The sequence below is a fragment of the Daucus carota genome, chromosome 5, assembly GCF_001625215.2.
Source record: "Daucus carota subsp. sativus chromosome 5, DH1 v3.0, whole genome shotgun sequence".
NCBI lineage: Eukaryota > Viridiplantae > Streptophyta > Magnoliopsida > Apiales > Apiaceae > Daucus > Daucus carota.
Window position 1 is genome coordinate 40083200 of NC_030385.2, and position 19519 is coordinate 40102718.

The window sequence follows — 19519 nt, forward strand, 5'->3', positions numbered from 1 at the left end:
TAGACTTAGTGCCTGTTTGGGGTTAAGAAGCAAGCGCTTCTTTTGAGTAGAAGTCAAGAAAAGAAGCTGGGTTTGTGTTTGGGAAAAAGAGCAGAGCGGTCAGAGTGGGTTTCAGAAGTGGAAAAACAGAAGTAAGGAGTTGGTGCATTTTCTTTGGCTTTTCACCTTCTTTCTCTTCTTTCAGAAGTGTGCGCCCTGTTTCCTCTCTCTTCTTATCTCTTTTCCTTCATTTATTTATTATTATCCATATTTAATTATAATTTGCACTGATTCGGATATTTATATAATATATTTTCATGTTTTATTGTAGGGAATGAAGAATTCCAATTTGAGAAGTATTTGAAGATAAATTAGCTATTTTGAAGCTAAATTCTACTAAAATTCGGATGTATTGGGTTCCACCCGATTTCTGCACTGTTTGGGCCATATCTTGAGTTCCGGATGTCAGATTTGGACGATCTTACAGCCCACGCGAAGCCCTTGGAATTATCTTTAATTTGGAGACAGTCCAAGAAGCAAAATTCGAGCAGAAAAGCCTGTAAACTGAAGCCCAAATACAGCTGCGAATTTTAAAGGATAATCCTACTTGATTTTGGATTTCTATTGGGATATTAGTTTTAAATATTAAAAGACTTTATATTATTAGAGAAGATTGTTATATAATAATATATGTAGAAACGAAATTGAGAGAGTAAGACAAGAGAGAAAGATGGAGGAAACATTGTTCATCTCAAGTATATAACAAACTCATACAAATGGCTTTATATATATAGGCCATCAAATGTAAGTTACAAGTCATATGAAAAGTTAAAAGTCATACATATTATGGAGGGTAAACAAAAGGCCAAGAGTTTTGGGAAAAATCAAAAGTCATCCACTCATATCATAACACTCCCCCTTGGATGACTTGTATCAACATCATGCCTCGTTAAAACCTTACTAGGAAAAACCCAATGGGAAAAACCCTAGTGAAGGAAAAAGAGTACATGAGTTGTACAATATTTATGTCTCCCCCTCATCAAGATATGATTATAAAATTAGCAAATGTTTTGAAGTATGCGCATCCCGATCTTGTGTACTGATTTCTTGAAAGTAGTGGTGAGAAGTGCCATATGAACAAATCTTTAATGTACCCTTCCTTGCACATGATACTGCCTGCAATAATTTATTTCACAACAAAAGAAAATCTCCAATGTACTCTATATAAATATTCAATTTGCAGATCCCTCGTTATCAAAATCGAAATAAGCACTTTGCTCCTGCAATATTAACTAAAAATCCTTATGAGATATGTTAGTGCAGATCGAATAAAATTATACTTATGTAACATGAGAATTCACACATGTTTAAATAGAATATGCTTAATTTAAGACATGTATAATTAATAAAACATGTTTTACTTTAGTCGAGTACGGTACTTCAGAACCGAAACTTTCTTCATATCAACTATTCATAAAGGTCAGTGTACTATCATGTATTTATAATCCTTCCAGGATTTTCGTATAACAATATATCATCCATTTAGAAGAATACAATTCTCATTTCAATATATTCACCAAAAGTTTCATCACAAAAGACAACATATACGTATTTTGGTTATGAGGTGCAACTCAATTTAATGTCAACTAGAAACACATTCTAGTATCCATCTGCTCTGGCCAGAGACTTTATGAGTTGTCACCTATAATTCGATATATAATGATAACATTTACTTTGGGAAATAATTTTATATCGGACTACTGGTCCAAAAATCCCCTTTTAATTTGAGGAGAGTGATGTTCTCGAGAATTTGTTATACTGCTTCTGGCAGTTAAGATCCTTCTGGGATAATCACTGTCAAGTGGGTCATATATAGAACTTAGATTAAATCATACACATATTCTAAGATTATTTAGCAATCAAATAATCATATCCACCACAAGATACATTTCTCTTCATAACCAATACAAGGTCATTGTACGATAATCTGGGTTTTACATTTATAAATTCTGAAACTTCATTTTGTTTCACACAAATAATCATTCATATCCCACTGACTTGACACCTTTAGGTGTGTGAACTGCAGTTTCAAAAATTTCTCTATTTAAGAGATAATAATTCATAGGGCGCACTACTTTCATAACTTCAGGTGTGGAAGGACTACCGGTCCAAATAAATTTCTTTATAATTGCCTCAATTATGTCCTTTATTCTTTGGCCAAATTTGTCAATATTTTCTAACGGGTTCTGCTTCATGATCCTCATTATTACTCATAACCTCAAGCTCTATAAATAATATCGACGTCGATACGATTTGTGGTTCCATTTTATTCTGGACATGACATAATATATCAAGATGTCGATATTTTCACTACTTTTATATTTCTCTGATTTGTCACATCTTCTTCCGGAGATCTTTCAAAAGTTATTGACTTTTCAATCTAGTCTTAATCCTGGACACTTTTACTTGTTCTCTAACTTGCCATGTCTATAATCTCATCTGGAGATATTTCAAGAGTTATTGATTTCTCAATCCAGCCATCATCAATCGTTGCTCCTTTTCAAATATTTATTATCATTTTTTATAAGATATGGAACACACTTGCCTATCACGCTTCAGGCGTTCTTTAGACATAGTCGTATCTTGAGGTTGTCCTTCTATAATATTAATATCAATGGAGCATATGTAGCCGGTGTTTGTGACATAGTCACTATTTCTAGTCATCAGATATATGAATGAATCATCTTATGAACTTCTGGTTCATATTTGTCATTTTGAGGATCAAGATGAGGCAATGATAATTCATTCTTAAAATATTCACCAGCTATTTATTTTCTCCCCCTGATTTAAATCAAGTCATAAATAAATGCACTTATATGTAACATATATTCAATTGTGGAATCGATCTTACTATCTGGTGGAGAAATTATGAAAATTTGTATATGATGCAAATCAATAAATAAATGATACAAAATACTCAACAATTTTCATGGATAAGATAATACTCACTTTGAGATTCACCAGCATTATATAAGCACATACTCTAAATAATGAATCTCGCATACTTAATGTGGCGAGGTTATAATAACTTGATATATAATCATATTTTTCATAAAATATCTCATTATACTATAGTGAAAGATTTTTAAAAAATCACAATTATTACTTTACTGGTGATTAATTATGCCTCACAAGTAAATAACATATGTATCACTGAGAAGAATCTGCAGGTTCTTCAACAAAAGTTCATATATAAATTTCAATTACTGTTTGCATCTTCATTAATTGATGGCTTAATTGGTCATGCCCGACTATAAAGTTATCAGTAAACTTCTGGTTTACTTCAAAATCAATATTAGTAATTTTATATAAAATATACTTCAATTGTTTGGGAGAGTATATAGTTACATCAATAATATACATACTCTTCTAGAGTAAAATATTTATGATAAAATATAATGCTCTTCAAGAGGTTTATACATGCTCTTCAGGTGCATTATACATGCTCTTCAGGAGCCTTATACATGCTCTTCAGGAGCCTTATACATGCTCTTCAGGAGCCTTATACATGCTCTTCGGCAGCCTTATATTTAGAAGAATATATAATGAGACATTCTATATAATACTCCCCCTTTAAATGACTCATATTAGAATTTGGTATTGATATCGGACATCTTTATCTCATTAGGGGAAATATTTTTTTAATACACAAGGTAAGAATACGATCAAAAACTGTTTGTAATATCATACCATTGCTACAGACATGGTCTTTGATTTTCTAATATTGTCTTATTTATTCTAAGGAATGGATGGGTGTCATTTGTCGCAATACATAATCTTTATATCCATAATTCAATTTTAATAAAATACAACTAGTCACAATATCAGCTCATGATTTTAACAACGCAATTTCATAACATTGTATCTTCGGGATACTGTTATATATATTTATTCAATTAAACCTAAACATCATATTGTTCATTATATTGATCCATCCTTCAGGGATATTTTATCATTTCGGATAAACTCATAATTTGAATATATCATTCTTCTGGAATGTAATCAAGTGTTTAACTATATCAAATTTTACTATTGACATCCTTCATCCTTCAGAAATTAAATATATCAGAAATGTGTGATGGAAAATAAAGGAATTTTTTTTTTTATATAGAGACAACTTCTGGTTGTTATGTGCAACTTCTGGTTACAATTATTTACAAGCAATCCATTAAAAATTACGTCAAATAGGTGTTGACGATAATATCTTCATCATTTAGCTCAAGTAGATAAGAATCTCATTCACAAATACTAATTGTAAATAAACTACAAGTTTAAAGTCACGTAGTGGTATTGAAATTCTATCATTTACAAAAAAAATATCATAGAGAGATTTCAAAATATTAGTTATTAGAAGCATGCACAATACATAATATATTCAAACATGTGAGCAAGACAACTTAATATAAAAGAAATTTATGTGCATGCACTAGTTATCACCTCCAAATCATAATACATGTATTTTGACCATCTCAAAATTTTAGATGACCTCATAGATTTGATGATGAATTATAGACAAATAGTCATATTCCAAGAAATACGAAATATTTCATCCAATTTTAAAAAGGTCCAAAACAGTTTACTAAAATTCAGATAATTATCAAATCCAAAAGAGTTAGAAATAATTTACGTAAATCCCAAAGTACGTATCTAAAACATTTTACTCAGACCAAAAGTATGCAAGGACTTTGGTAGCATATATTAATCGTGAATTCATTGACAATAATTAGATACAAGGTCACACATGATTTATCTCAAATAAGAGGTATTGAAATCTTTTGTCTCACTCATACAAATATTAGTTATTCCACTAATCCGTTTGCATCTTATTATAATAATTGAGTTTAATATAATTCAAACTCATATTAAAGTAACTAATGACTTGAGGGAGACGGACTTTGGATTAAAAGGTCACATACAATGACTTATTATCTACTAACCACTTACAATTTTTAGATTAGAGAGTCACTAATAACTCATAATTTTTTTTATTCATTATTAAATTAAATTGATCACAAATGCATAATCTAAATTTTCCTTATATCCTATTTGTCATATATAAAATAATTTAAGAGATCACAAGTTAAGAATCATCACATTCTGCACATTAATAACTAAGCATATATATCTTCAAGAGTACAAGATTCAATCACCATGATTTATGTAAAGTTCACATATAATTGGGGGTAACTTAATAGAACTCTATGATCATCCAACGTAACTAATTAAAAGCATATAAAATATGATCACTGGGAATATAATATATGCACATGAGAGATGAGAGATGTTCATCATATATAAAAAGAACATTTTAATATCACATCAATCAATAAATAGACACGCAATCATGTTAAGATTAAGCATTAATATAATCAACCAAGCTAGGCATAAATAACTATAGAGTACTTATCTCCTAAGGTCATATCATCAATATATGCATATGGATGAATTCACAAGCATACTAGACAATTAAGGTCGTGGAAAATTAAGAGACTATTATGAAATTTCTAAGAAAATTTGATTCATTTGTAAAACAAGTTTAGTATGAATTTTGGAGAAATGCAAAACTAGCTTAACTCAAATATATACATTTCGATAAAACTATAAATCAGAAAGAATGGTCAAGGGAGCCGTACCTTAAAATCTTACAGTTTAATGATCTTACGATTCTTTTAAGTTTAAGAATCGTTACTCCAAAAAGTGAGTCCTCTTACATTGAAAGAATGACTTCATCTTTGTAGCGAAATGAGTCTCGTCGATTAACTATAGATATTTTCAACCATGATCCTCTTGATAATAATTTACACCATAATCCGAATGAAGAGAAAAAATGAGACGTGCAACATAAGAACAAAGTGAAAGCGATTCGTGCTGATAACGTGTTATATAATAATATATGTAGAAACGAAATTGAGAGAGCAAGACAAGAGATAAAGATGGAGGAAACATTGTTCATCTCAAGTATATAACAAACTCATACAAATGGCTTTATATATATAGGCCATCAAATGTAAGTTACAAGTCATATGAAAAGTTAAAAGTCATACATATTATGGAGGGTAAACAAAAGGCCAAGAGTTTTGGGAAAAATCAAAAGTCATCCACTCATATCATAACAAAGATTAGTTTTTATGATTGTATATTATTAGATTAGAATTAGGGTTAAAGCTATGGCTTTTATGGAGGTGACAACTTTAAAACTTAAAGGTTTTTTTCTTTAGTTTCTTCTCTTTTCTTGTTAGTTTTATTATGTCTTTTTTATTGTTTTTCTTGTTTAATTAGTATTGAGTAGTGTGTTATAGGGTTTAAGGGGAAGCCGTGTTTGCACTATGATATTGGCATGATTTTACAGTGATTTGTTTGATTGGTTAATTCTAATTGATATGTTTAAATATTGATTTGTGTAATCGGCCGATATCATGAATTTTATTTTTTTTTTGAAAATGAGAATAAATCTCAACGAATATGAATCAGCAATTCACTGCGATAATTCTTTCATTCAAGAAAACTTATTATCTAACCGTCGGACATGCAAGATGACCGGGGAAATTTAGACAATAAAACTTTAATGTCCGAAAAGAAAACCGGTCTTCTTCCAAGAATCCTGAAAATAAAACAAAGGAACCAAGAAGAATATAAGTCGATATATATATATAATAGAATATATCAAAAAATTCTCACAATCATGATAACTCATAATTGAGACAATTAAGCTCTCGATCAAGGCATGATTAATAAAATATTAACGTCCTCAATTAAGGCACAATAAACGCCCTCAAATAAGGCACAAATAACGCCCTCAAAGCACAATTTACGCCCTCAATTAAAAGGCACAATAAACGCCCTTAATTAAGGCACAATTAACGCTTTTCTCTCTGAAGCCGGATCTCCCATACACATTCGGGAACCGCCGTCGCCACCACCCTTGCCACCACTGCTATGTTATCTCTTCTGCACACGACCGCTTCGATCAAAATACTAAACATACTTAACATAACGGAGATAACCAACATAAATGCAAATGTTACTGATGTGATCGGTTATCCTGGGAACGGATCAAGGTTTCGTCAGGCTAAACAATGCAATCCATAGATAAGTGATATTATTGTGCTTAACTTGCATGTGTCCTAAAGAATGATGCACAAACAGGAACAACAATGCAAGTAAGGATTTTGAGATTGCAGGCAATCTAAATATCACAAGGAGTGCACAAGCAACATATCAATCATAAGCAAACAGGATATCATCTACCAGCAAGAACAATAACCAAATATAGCAAAGTTTATACCTTCAATGATCAAACCACAACACAAATTAATTCTCAAAGAGTGGCAAATAATTATGACCAGATCAAACCAAATATCATACAGGGATCTCAAGAGTTAAATAAACCAATAATACACAATATGATACCATATTTCCGGTTATCCACATAATAATAATCCCACTTTACACTAATGGCCAAGAACGCATACCTGACTTGATCCCCCGGTTTGTATTATGCGTTATGTCACATGTTTTGCCAACTCTGTAGACAGGCCGATATCATGAATTGATTGTATGCGAATAGGGGTATAATCGAGAGATATACTACTAAAGGCACACATACAATTAGCAGAATTGAATTTGAGTGCGAGAGCATCATTGGATTTTTGAAAGCGTTAATACTCGAGAGAGATTAGCCTTGCTTTAATTACCCAATCGATTGAATTACTAAAAGTGATTATATGTGTAATCATCTTTCGAGAGTGTTGATGCTTGAGAGAGATTAACATACTCTTGTTATTTGACCACTTTAATTGCTTTAGCTTAGAGCCAGTCATTGTGTAAGCATGGTGAACCTAATTGCCCTGGATTTTCAATATATTATTTAGTGTTTTTTTAGTTAGTGTTAATTTAGTTATATTAGTTAGTTAAATATTTTTACTCATCGTTTGCTCTAGAAACAATTTACTGTGACTGAATAAAATTGATAGCATCTGTCTCCTTGAGGAATGTGGATACGACCCGCATTTGCCAGTTTGCACTACAATAGACATCGTGCACTTGTGGTTAGTTATAAAATAACACATCACATTTCGATCATAAAGTTTTTTATTTGGAATAAAAAATGCTTGTCTTATTCTTAACAATATTTTAATGACCACAACATTTTTACAAAAAAAACAGCGTTCTAAAAATTAATTCGAAATTTTTGATCAATTTCTAAAACTATTTTATCAATTTCTTTTTTTATCAATTTCTTAATTATACTGTAATTTGGCTGAAAATAATTTACACTCTATTAAAAATAATATTATGATATACCAAACACTGCATTACTTTTAAGTCAAATCATCCAAACACTAAAAAAAACTTATAATAAGCTTAAGTAGCCAAACAACTTAAAATTTTTACTTCTGCTTCTCACTTCTACTCCATTTTTTTATTTTAAGTAAGAAGTCACTTCTTTTAAGTTTAGCCAAACGGCCCCTTAGTACCTATTTTGCAACGACGTATTTTAAAAAAGAAGCCTGTATTTTTCCTTATATAACTTTTTTGCATATAATTGTTAAAGAGGTGTTTATATGCGTTATTTTTCCTTATAGTCATGGAAATATGTTTTATATTCGTCTTAAAATGCATGTCGAGTAATGTAAAAAAATGTATACAAATTAGAGAGAATATATATATAGTTCAGTGATATATTTCCATATAAGCAGAACAAAAAAATTTATAATTCAGTTATAAATTTCTAGATGAGTAGATAGTTGAGTGATAAAAATCTATAATGCAAAATGAGGCCTCTTTTGGCTCACGTAATAATTGTACTATCCACTTACAATTTGCATCAACCTTATGATCTATTTAAATGGAAAAACAAAATGAAGTATAAAAGCAATTTTAAATGAACAATAACAGTTATACATCAACAATTACATGCCTATTCTGGACGAGCCGGGTCACACAGGACTGGGATCCCACAACCACAACCGTCCGCTGATGCCGTCGTCGATCCCTTTTTGGTTGAGGCTCTTCAGATGCCTCGTCATCGTCTCACCAGTTTCCAATAATCAAGACTATGGAGGAGTTCTCCGGGTATTCACCGATTCAAGACTTCTCCGAGTATCCACCGATTAAAGATCTTCCTGTTGCAAATTTAGAAGAAACTCAACAAAACCAGTCACGAAGCCAATTTTGCGATAGCTGGCTTAACTATCAGATTTCAAAAACAGGTGTGATCTTTCCAAAACATAAAACTACATAATTATAATTATGCGATTATTTGTTGATTTGCGATATATATTATTGTGGTATGGTTCATATTTCATTTTTTTCATGATTATATATGATTCTGTGCTTGAATCTTTCGTGTTATGGGTTGTTTCACATCTATTTTTTTCAGAATTTGAGAAAATTGGTGTAATCAGTTTTATATTATATGATTAGTTCATTATATTTGTTCCGATTCCTCATTTTTGATTCTTAGTTTTCGTTAGTATCCATGATGATTGTTTGCAATTCTTGGACGGTGAAGGTCGAGGTGGAGGTGGTGGAGCGGCGACTTAATTAGCGCGTCTGATTGTCTAATTTTTTCCATGATTTTAGTTTAGCTTGGTAATTTTGGATTTATTTGGTTTAATAGTAATTATGTAGATCTTAATTTAAGCTATTTTTGAATAACAAGTTGACTATCCTTAAAGTTGTTTATTTTTGAAATTTGAATTTCTATAAATGTTTATATTTGAATTGTTGTTTTACATTGGTAGATTAATTGATGGAATCTTTATTGCTGATTATTGTACCTGATTTCTATAATTCATGGGGGTCGTATATGATGGCTTTATTGTGCCTTAATGAGGTATTATTGCGCCATTAATGGTTGATTGATTAGTGTATACCAAATTTATATAGTGATACATTGTTTGCCAAGATTCTGTCTTTTCTTAGCTATGTTATCGATCTCTAATTATATTTTAAATTTTGTTAATAATGATAATTAGCTAAAATCGTGATACTTTTGCTTGTCAAGATTTTGTTTTATTTTTGAGTAGATATGTTTTAGATCTTTTTTCAATTTTCAATTATATTTTCCTATTTATATTTTAATAATTTTTTAAATTAATAGTCAGTTATTTGGTTCGGATTAAAATTTTGTTATGTATCTAACCAAAGAGATCTCACTATCTCTTTGGTGTAGATTTTTGTAATAATTTGTTTTATATTAGTTTTTATATTATTTTCCTTATTCTTTAAAAAAATATATTATATTCATACCTTTTAATGAGTTTGTTGACTGTTTTCGTCTTTCGTTTTATATAGTTTTACTATTCTATTGTCTGTATGAACTTATTATGGTTTTTATTTGTATTGTATTTTTCAGGGTACGCGAGGTGAAAGAAAAAACGATAACGGGACCTTTTATGGGTGTTTTCTTATCGAACATTAAAGCTTTATTGTCTAAACGTCCCCGGTCATCTCTGCATGTCCGAGGGTTAGATGGTAAACTTTTTTGAACGAAAGGAACTCCTGGGAGCGGCTATTGTATTCTGATACAATTCATCATACGTGAAAGTATCTTGTGACAAAAAAAAAATAAAAAAAAAATGAACAATAACAGTTCAATGATGATAAATGTATATATCGATTATATTTTTTATTGACATCACGAAGAAAACACCGGACAACCATTTCAACTTGGTATGACTTTTAAACAAAAACCAAACACCTGTAACAAAAATCAAAACTAAGTATGAATATAAATTTGCTTGAAATGACAAGTATACCCTTTAACTAACCCCTTAAACAAATTTCCTCCAACTTAGAGAGACGATTATACCCCTCCATCTAAATACCCGTCTCAACTCTCAAGCTCTCGTGGATTCAAGTAGACCCGTAACCCATTCTTCATGAACAGGGTCAGTGACATCTTCTGTTCGACCCGGTGACCCGGAACCGGTAAAAGCCGGTAACGCAGCAGCACAGCTGAAGCCACAGATTTCATTTGCAAGTACGCCAAGTCTTTCCCTAAACAAGTCCTCGGTCCAGCGTTAAAAGCCACAAATTTGTACACATCTTGAGGCGGTTCGAACCGGTCTTCCTCGGGTGAGAGCCACCTTTCCGGTTTAAACTCCATGCAATCTTCACCCCATATACTCTTCATTCTCCCCATAGAATAAATCGAATAGGTCACGGTTGAACCCGACGGGACGAACGTCCCGTCGGGTAAAACATCATCCGAGACCACATATTTGAAATCCTCGGGCACCGAGGGATACAAACGAAGAGTCTCAGCAAGCGCAGCCTTTAGGTAAATTAATTTATCTGCTTCGTCGAAAATTATCGGCTCCTCGACCCATAATTTACGATCTTCGCCTCGCGTTTGTGACAAAACACGAGATATTTCGCTTATGATCTTCCGTTCGACGTTCGGATTGTTCATGACGAGCCAGAAGAACCAGCTCATCGCCACGGAAGAAGTGTCGCGGCCTGCTAGAACAAAGTTGAGCGCGATGCGTTTCAGCACATGACTCGGAAATGATCTCCCATGAGCGTCTTTTTTCTTCATGAACCGAGATAATAAATCATCCGAAGGAGACTCTTTTCGTGCCGTGATCGTATCCGTCATGTAATTCTCCACAATTTCGAGACATTTTTTCAGCTTCAATTCGCCTCCGATTCCAAATGTTTTCTTCAACCTCCACAAAAATTCGGGGTACAGTAAGCGCTGCAGTGTCGCTTCCGTGGCCGAATCGAACGCTTTGGCGAACGGATTATCAGGAAGACCCGGAGACAGAGTCTCCGGGTCTTTCCCGAACGTAAGGCCGCAAATATTATCAAACGTGAGCCTCAACAATAAATCTTGTAAATCCACGGCTCGTTGCTCCGCGGATGCTTTTTCGAGAATCTTCCAGAATCGAGTTTTGATCGTTCTACTCACCCACCTCGCCATAGCTTGTCGAAGTGTCCGAGTAGTGAACTCAAGCGCCGCCGTCTTGCGTTGAATCAGCCACGTCTCTCCATCACTATTGAATATCCCCTGCCCCAAAAGATCATGAAAAGCGGTTTGCCACGTGGGACCTTTCGGGTAATTATCGAAGCGAGTTCGAAGAATATGCTCGATGTTCTTAGGGTTGCATGTCACGGTGTAAAACCCTTGTTTACGAGCAAAATATGGAACCGCGATGGTGGTAGTTTGGTAGGTGGCGGCGCTTCCGGTTGCGAGGAGATTTTCCGCAACCCAGTCGTGGAAGCGCCTCCGGTTCATCCAGAGAACCGGGAGGCTGCCGACGATCGGCCAGACTCTCGGACCGGTCAGCTTATAAGAGAGCGCAAAGAACCATAAAAAATAGGCTGTTGTTGCCGCTACAAGACTGAATGTTATGAGTAGGGTTTCCATTTGAGAGTGTTTCCTAGAAATCGGAGAAATGAAGTGCACTCGAATTGTTGATAGTAATGAAAGAGGGTGAGAGAGGTTAATATATATGCATAAATAGATTATTGTAGATTCAAGAAATTTATTATTACGTGTGATGGTTTAGGAAAGTTGTTGAGAATTTTATAGAAGCGTGAGACTAAACAGTCTCGGAGTTGATAGGAATCCAACTGTTTTTATTTTGAGCCAGCTTTGTTTTTGTTAGTATCAGTATTTTAGCACCAATACAACGCAGATGCAGTGTACTTAATTTCATAGTCCTACGGCAAAAAAAAAAAAAAAAATCATAGTCATAGGTGGTTACATTTAACTAGGAATTTTTGTCTCTCGAAGATGCTCGCTTAGTGTGTTTTACAGTGCATTCTAAATTTCTAATTAACTAGTTGAGAATCCGCGCGTTGCGGCGGCCTATAAAAATTATATTAATGATTTAATATTAATATTTGTAGAATGCAATAATTTTGTGGCTGTCTACAAAAAGTATATTAATGATTAAAAATTAATATTTGTACGATAAAATAAATTTTATATTATAAAAATCTTGATGTAATACCAATACTAATATATAAAATTGCAAAATTGGACTATAATTCATGTTGAAAAAATAAATATAAATTTCTACACATAATTAATAATTTAAAGCACGACGAATCTTAATTTTAGTTGTGTTTTTTTTTTGAAAAGTAATCATGTTCTTACATTGTCACCATCCTATAATTTTTTTGGATTGATTGTGCACAAAAACATTTAATTTAAATTCGTGAGATAGCGGTCTATAACTATCCTTACTTGTAACAACCTTTATTTTTTAATATTGTATGAACAGTCTTCACTTACAAGTTGCTTGAACGGAGCAAACAGATAACGCATGAATAATTTTTTTACGTGTACAAAGTAAATCATATAAAAATTAACAACAACAAACATGTCTGATGAACAAAACAAATATTATAAAAGAATAACCAACAAACATATATCACTAATAGTTAATTTATTGATATCATCCATCAATATCATGTCAAGACTATATTCTTCTCCCGTGTTTGGATTTGTCGACTCCCACATAACGGTCTAAAACTACCTTTGCTTGCAAAAACCTTTATTTTTTTTAATACCGTATAAACAGCCTTCACTTATCGTTGTAGAAGAACGACACCACCGAGCTAGAAATCGAGCAAAAGAGCTATAGGATTATGGTATTGAGAGAGAGTAGGTTGTGTATAGATGATCCAAAATTCTACAACCTATAGAGGTATTTATAGGTGCAGGGAGACTTGTGTGCTACTCTTTCCCATAATTAAATAATCTGAAACAAAATCAAAATAAAACTTTCAAGTTGCTATATTCCATAAATAATCTGAAACAAAATTAGATTCTGAAACTTGCTTCTAATATATCCGAAACTGAAAAAGGTAGTTCTAATTTTTGACATTTTTCATCCGAAAATTCCAGAAAATTAAAAAATTAAAAAAATAGAACGGAACAATGTGAGAGACGCCACCTAAACGCCCCTCGTTTCTCCTTTGTATAGAAACAAAATCAGACTTTCAAGCTACTATATTCCATAAATAATCTGAAACAAAATCAGATTCTGAAACTTGCTTCTAATATATCCGAAACTAAAAAAGATAGTTTTAATTTTTGATATTTTTCATTCAAAAATTCCAAAAAATTAGAAAAATAGAACAGAGCGATTTATATAGAAACAAAATCAGACTTTCAAGCTACTATATTCCATAATTAATCTGAAACAAAATCATATTCTCAAACTTGCTTCTAATATATCCGAAACTAAAAAAGGTAGTTCTAATTTTTGATATTTTTCATCCAAAAATTCCAGAAAATTAGAAAAATAAAGCGGAGCGATGTGAGAGGCGCCACCTACACGCCCCTCGCTCCTCCTTTATATAAGTATATTGATATTGATTTGATGGCATGAAAGTTTGGATTTAATAATTATTATTGGATTTGAATGTAGTTAGAGAAAGTAAAAAAAAATAAAAAGAATAAAAAGGTAAAGCGATTTAAAATTTTGGAAAAAGCAAGACGTGCCATAGGAACCGTCAAATAGAGATGAGAAAGAATAAAATAATTGGATTACATACCTTTTTGCTATTTCTAGCTTAGCAGGAAATGATGGATCAGTTAAAAAGAGAAAAAGCAAGGCGGAGATGTGCGAATGGCCGTAATTATAACAATAGTACAAAATATATACACATGATGCGTACAAATCAGAGGGAGATACGTACAAAACATACTGATTAACATGCAAATAAAGATAAGATGAGGAAAGGTGATGGAGATGATATGCTTACAAGTTACAAGTTACATGACATGCATGTAGGTCGAATTAATATGATTATTATATAAATTATGAGTTAAGTTCTGTGGAGTACATAAAAACATTAGAGTATTAGAGTGCAAATCATAAATTTTTAGTTTAATCATAAATAATATCTCTGATTATCCAGATTTATATATAATTTATCATTTATATGCAGTATTAAACATAATTATCAATTAATCATTAATATCTTTCAACTTTAACAAGCATTAAGATTGTTGTTCTGCTTATAAGTTATATTGCAGAACATAATGTCCTACGATTTATAAAAGTAAATGTTCTATCTTTTGATTACAATGTTTATGTTGTTGAACATAATGTGCAGGTTGTCGAATGTTTACAATTATTGTAGAACAAAAAAATTAAGATTCAAATGACTAGATTATATTTTATCAATCTTGTATTCCAATACTCCAATATTTTTTGTACTTCACATAACTTGACTCATTATAATATTATATGCTTTTTAGGAATATCCATCTACATGAGGGTCTAAATGTTTAAAATTATTTATAGTTAATAAACGTACTATTGACCTATATTTATTCCCTCCGTTTTGGTTAAGAGATCACTCTGATTTTGAACACAAAATAAATATTTATACGTTTTAATCATATAATAAAAATAATAACATTTTTATTGTTATATAAATTATGAAAAGCAATCTAGTAATTATGTGGGGCTGTTTGTGTGAGTTTAAAATAAGTGTTTCTTGCTTAAAATAAAAAAATGAAGTAAAAATTAGAAATTAGTTAAGACTTATAAGTGATTAAAGTGTTTCAAAAAATAAAAATCATGAAACAAAATTTAAAAATCCCAACTTTTTATAAATGCTTCTCGATTTTTTATATAAACAATATGAATAAATGTTTGTAGATAAAACTCAAGAAGCGAGGCCGCCCAAACACCATTTGATCTGAGCATTTGTTGAAGAACGTGAGTAATAATACTAATATATGTGGGTGGTGTACATGTATAGTTTATGTTGTTGACGAGGGGACGAAGGATAAATGTAATTAAGGATTATTTGGTGGGGGTGGTAATTGATAATTAAATTTTTAGTTAGGTAACGAATTTTTGTTGATTTTAATTTTATTTATGATAGTGGTTTATTACTTTATTTGTTTAATCAATAAAATAAAATATGCTTTATTTGAATAAAAATAGTGGTTAATATGCGTTCATACACATACTAACAATGACTTTTTACTAAAATGAAAGATTTTATTGACGAAAATTTCTCTGCATACAAAGAGACCATCAATATTATTATAATATTAATGAGATTGGAGTTAATAAAGATCGATCACGTGATTGTCACCGACTATGAACATAAATTAGAAAATTCATATGAACGTAAATTAGAAAATTCATATGGCTAACGGTCTTTATAATATGTGCCCATCATTTTTGACTTAAATAAAAAAAAATTGTTGATACAGTTTTTTGTGTATGCACAAGATTGGAGTCAACAAAAATATCATCTAACCGAAAAATAATTTTTAGTACGTGATCGATATCATAAAATCCTTATAACTAATTAACAAATTCAGGTGGTGACCTGTTTGAGAACTAAGATTTCATTTGAAATTCTGGATTGGATCAAATAATTTGTTTGAGAATTTGGATTTGAATTTTATTTGAAATCCAAACATTCAAATGTTAGTATAAATCTGAGAATTTGAAATGACAGCTTAAATCCTGTCATTTGAAATCCCTCAATGAAATGCAAGTTTCCAAAGGACCATGATAACATAATTTAGGAAGACACCGTCATCAAGACTACAACTAGCACTAATCTAACAAATTAATGTAGGATCATGAATTGGGACACGAGTCGTGAAGACTGCAACTGGCAAGACTACCTTACGAGTATAAAATATAGTAACAACCAAGCATTATATTTTTAAACACCAGTTGTGTTGTAATAGTAGTAAAAATTGATTTGCGGAGGAAGAGGTAGTTGGAAATGGTTTACCCACACTGAGAAATTAGGTTTTTGCAGTAAACATGGATGTCAAACGAGAGGACAGTGTGTTTTGACTCCCATACCTCGTTCCCTCTGGTTCCAGAATCATCAGAGATGTACACATGCAGTTTCCTATATTGTAGAAGTAATTGACAACTTCTTTGCATAGTTTGTAAAATAGGCCGATTTTACCTCTTAATCACTTGATTGATTATAAGAAATCCTATTGTTTTGAATTTTTAAAATGATTAATCATAATATATAAAATTTTAAATTTAATACAATAATTTAATAAATTAAATATTATATTATTTTAATATATTAATCAATTTAATTCTCAATTATATGATTAATTGCTAAATGATTAGTTCCGATTTTCGGCACTAGTTACGCTATTTTAAACTACTTGTACTATTCCTCCAACTACTGAGCTAGAGTTTGTTTATCTGGTTTAAAAGTCTCGAATTTTAAATTTTTTTTAATTTTTTAGTTGAAAAATATTTGTTTGTATAATAAGTTAGAAATCTACTTAAAATTAGTTAGAGCTATTTTTTTCCGGCGACTTAATCTTTTTAAAAATTTTATTTATAAAAATTACTCATAAGTTATAATTTACTCATAAATCACTTTTATTTTTATTATTACATTTTTAATAATCCAGAATTATTAAAAATTAATAAGTCAAAATTATCTAAGCAAATATTTTAACTTATCATATATATATCATTTTAAATAATGAGTTATAATTTTAAATTCAGTCGAACCGATCAGATTAGTGTAGCACATAGACAAAGGCGGTATTTGGCTGACCACAATAAGCCGACTTCTGTATTTATAAGTTATAAGCACTTATTTGTACCGTTTGTGTAAAAAGTCAAGAAGCACTTAAAAGAAGTTAGGATTACTAGCTTTTGTTTGAGGACTTCTGCTTATTTCCCAATCAGTTTAATCACTTATAAGTCTTAACTTGCTTCTGACTTCTACTTCACTTTTTTATTTTAAGCAAAAAGCATTTATTTTAAGTTCACCCAAACTGCCCCAAAATGGTTTCGACGTCTCAAATCTTTGCAATTGCATCCGAATGCATGAATTTAGACCAATACAATTTTTAGAATAAAAAAACATATATGGCTAAATTTAACCGTGTTGATTTTAATTAATTTTGTTTAATTCCTATCGATTTTAGCTGGTTTTAACAGTCAAAGAGTTGGTCGTATTAAGTTTGGTTTTGAGTGCTTATATTTGATCAGTTAAATCTGAATTCTTTCTCCTTTCTATTTCGCCAAAATTTTCATCTTCGCATGAATGAAATCATAGTTACAAAATACTCTGAACAATATGGCAGGCAGGCTGGGAGTGAAAGAATAATCGAAGCAATTATTTCATAATATTACTGTTCTAATCACATTACTAAATTGATTTTAATTTTTCTTTTCTGAAATAATATGATGAGCACATGTTTTTTCATGAAAATCATAAATATTAATTATGTGGTCGAAAGACTCGAAAGTCGAAACAGGTCGACCACTTGTAACAAGGATCAAGGAAGCTGCGGCCGAGACTGAAGGATAGTGGGCTTAGCATATGAAAAGCCTTGTTTCAAACTCAACAGTCAAGGTCTCAAGCCCAAGTCCATAAATGTCCGTCTGCCGCATACGGCATAAGCACGGGAGATCATTGGCTTCCAAACCGGATCCAACCGAATACATCAAGAATTGATTTCTATTTTCCGGATAAAATTGATCTGAAATTTTATTATGAATCGAATTCAACTGAAAAAATTTCGGTTTAATCCATCTGAATTTTATTTTGATTTTTTTCGGTCCAGATTCAATTGACTGAATTTTCATAAATTTAGGATCAAATTATACCAAATTCACACGATTCGGTTAGACTTTCAGTTCAAATTCATTCATTTCTTCGATCATTACATTCCTAATTATTTGAACTAGAAATTTACTCAAACGTTTTAGAACAAATAGGCATTCCATTTTTTTACCACATTTGTTTACAATTCTCATCATAAAAATTTATATTATATATTTAGTTACTATTTTCTCATACATTCTTTTTGTTTCACAAACTAATTTATAAATTCGTCTTGCATTTTTACTTTTTTCATTCCATTTAAGTAAACGCAACTTTAATATCTATCTCCCCATTTGATTTTTAATAATTAAATTGATACTTTTCACTTTTTCACATTTTTTTATCACATTTTTCACATTATTCTTGTGTCAAAAATTTTCAAATTTAATATTATAGAATATATAAATAAAAAATATTATTAAAATTATCTTTTAGTATAAATATCCACCTTTTAAAATTTAAATTATTAATTATATATTTAAGAAACTAAGCTAAGCTAGACGGGAAATGTTCTTAATTCCTTCTTCTAGGGGTGTGCACGGGTCGGTTCGGCTCGGTTTTTAGCTAAAACCGTTACCGAACCGTACATGTCGGTTCGGTTCGGTTTCTACTTTAAAACCGTTACCAAACCGTTTCAAACGGTTTTTTTCGATTCGGTTAACCGTCGGTTTGGTTACGGTTTTTTTGTTTCTTATAATAAAAAATATTATACAAATTTAATAATCAACTCAAAATTTTTTTTAATAAAAAATAAGGTAAATCACTAATTAAATATTATTCATTAGTACGTATTTTACCAAAATAAATAAGAAAGAAAATATTTAAAATATAAATACTTATTAATATAATCGAAATGAAGTAGATGAGCACTATTACGGTATGTAAA

General features: G+C 31.1%; 1 protein-coding gene across 1 annotated transcript; it reads right to left on the minus strand.

The window, feature by feature from the left end:
- Positions 1 to 10641: 10641 nt before the first annotated feature.
- On the minus strand, positions 10642 to 12501 carry LOC108219920 (cytochrome P450 86A1). The gene has a single exon (XM_017393515.2). It carries the CDS (start codon positions 12413 to 12415, stop codon positions 10877 to 10879), a length of 1539 nt encoding a protein of 512 aa, XP_017249004.1. The 5' UTR covers positions 12416 to 12501; the 3' UTR covers positions 10642 to 10876.
- Between the last annotated feature and the right edge of the window lie 7018 nt (positions 12502 to 19519).

Bases quoted from the DNA above. Each gene is read 5' to 3' on its own strand.
- LOC108219920 (XM_017393515.2), bottom strand. From the start codon at position 12,415: ATGGAAACCCTACTCATAACATTCAGTCTTGTAGCGGCAACAACAGCC.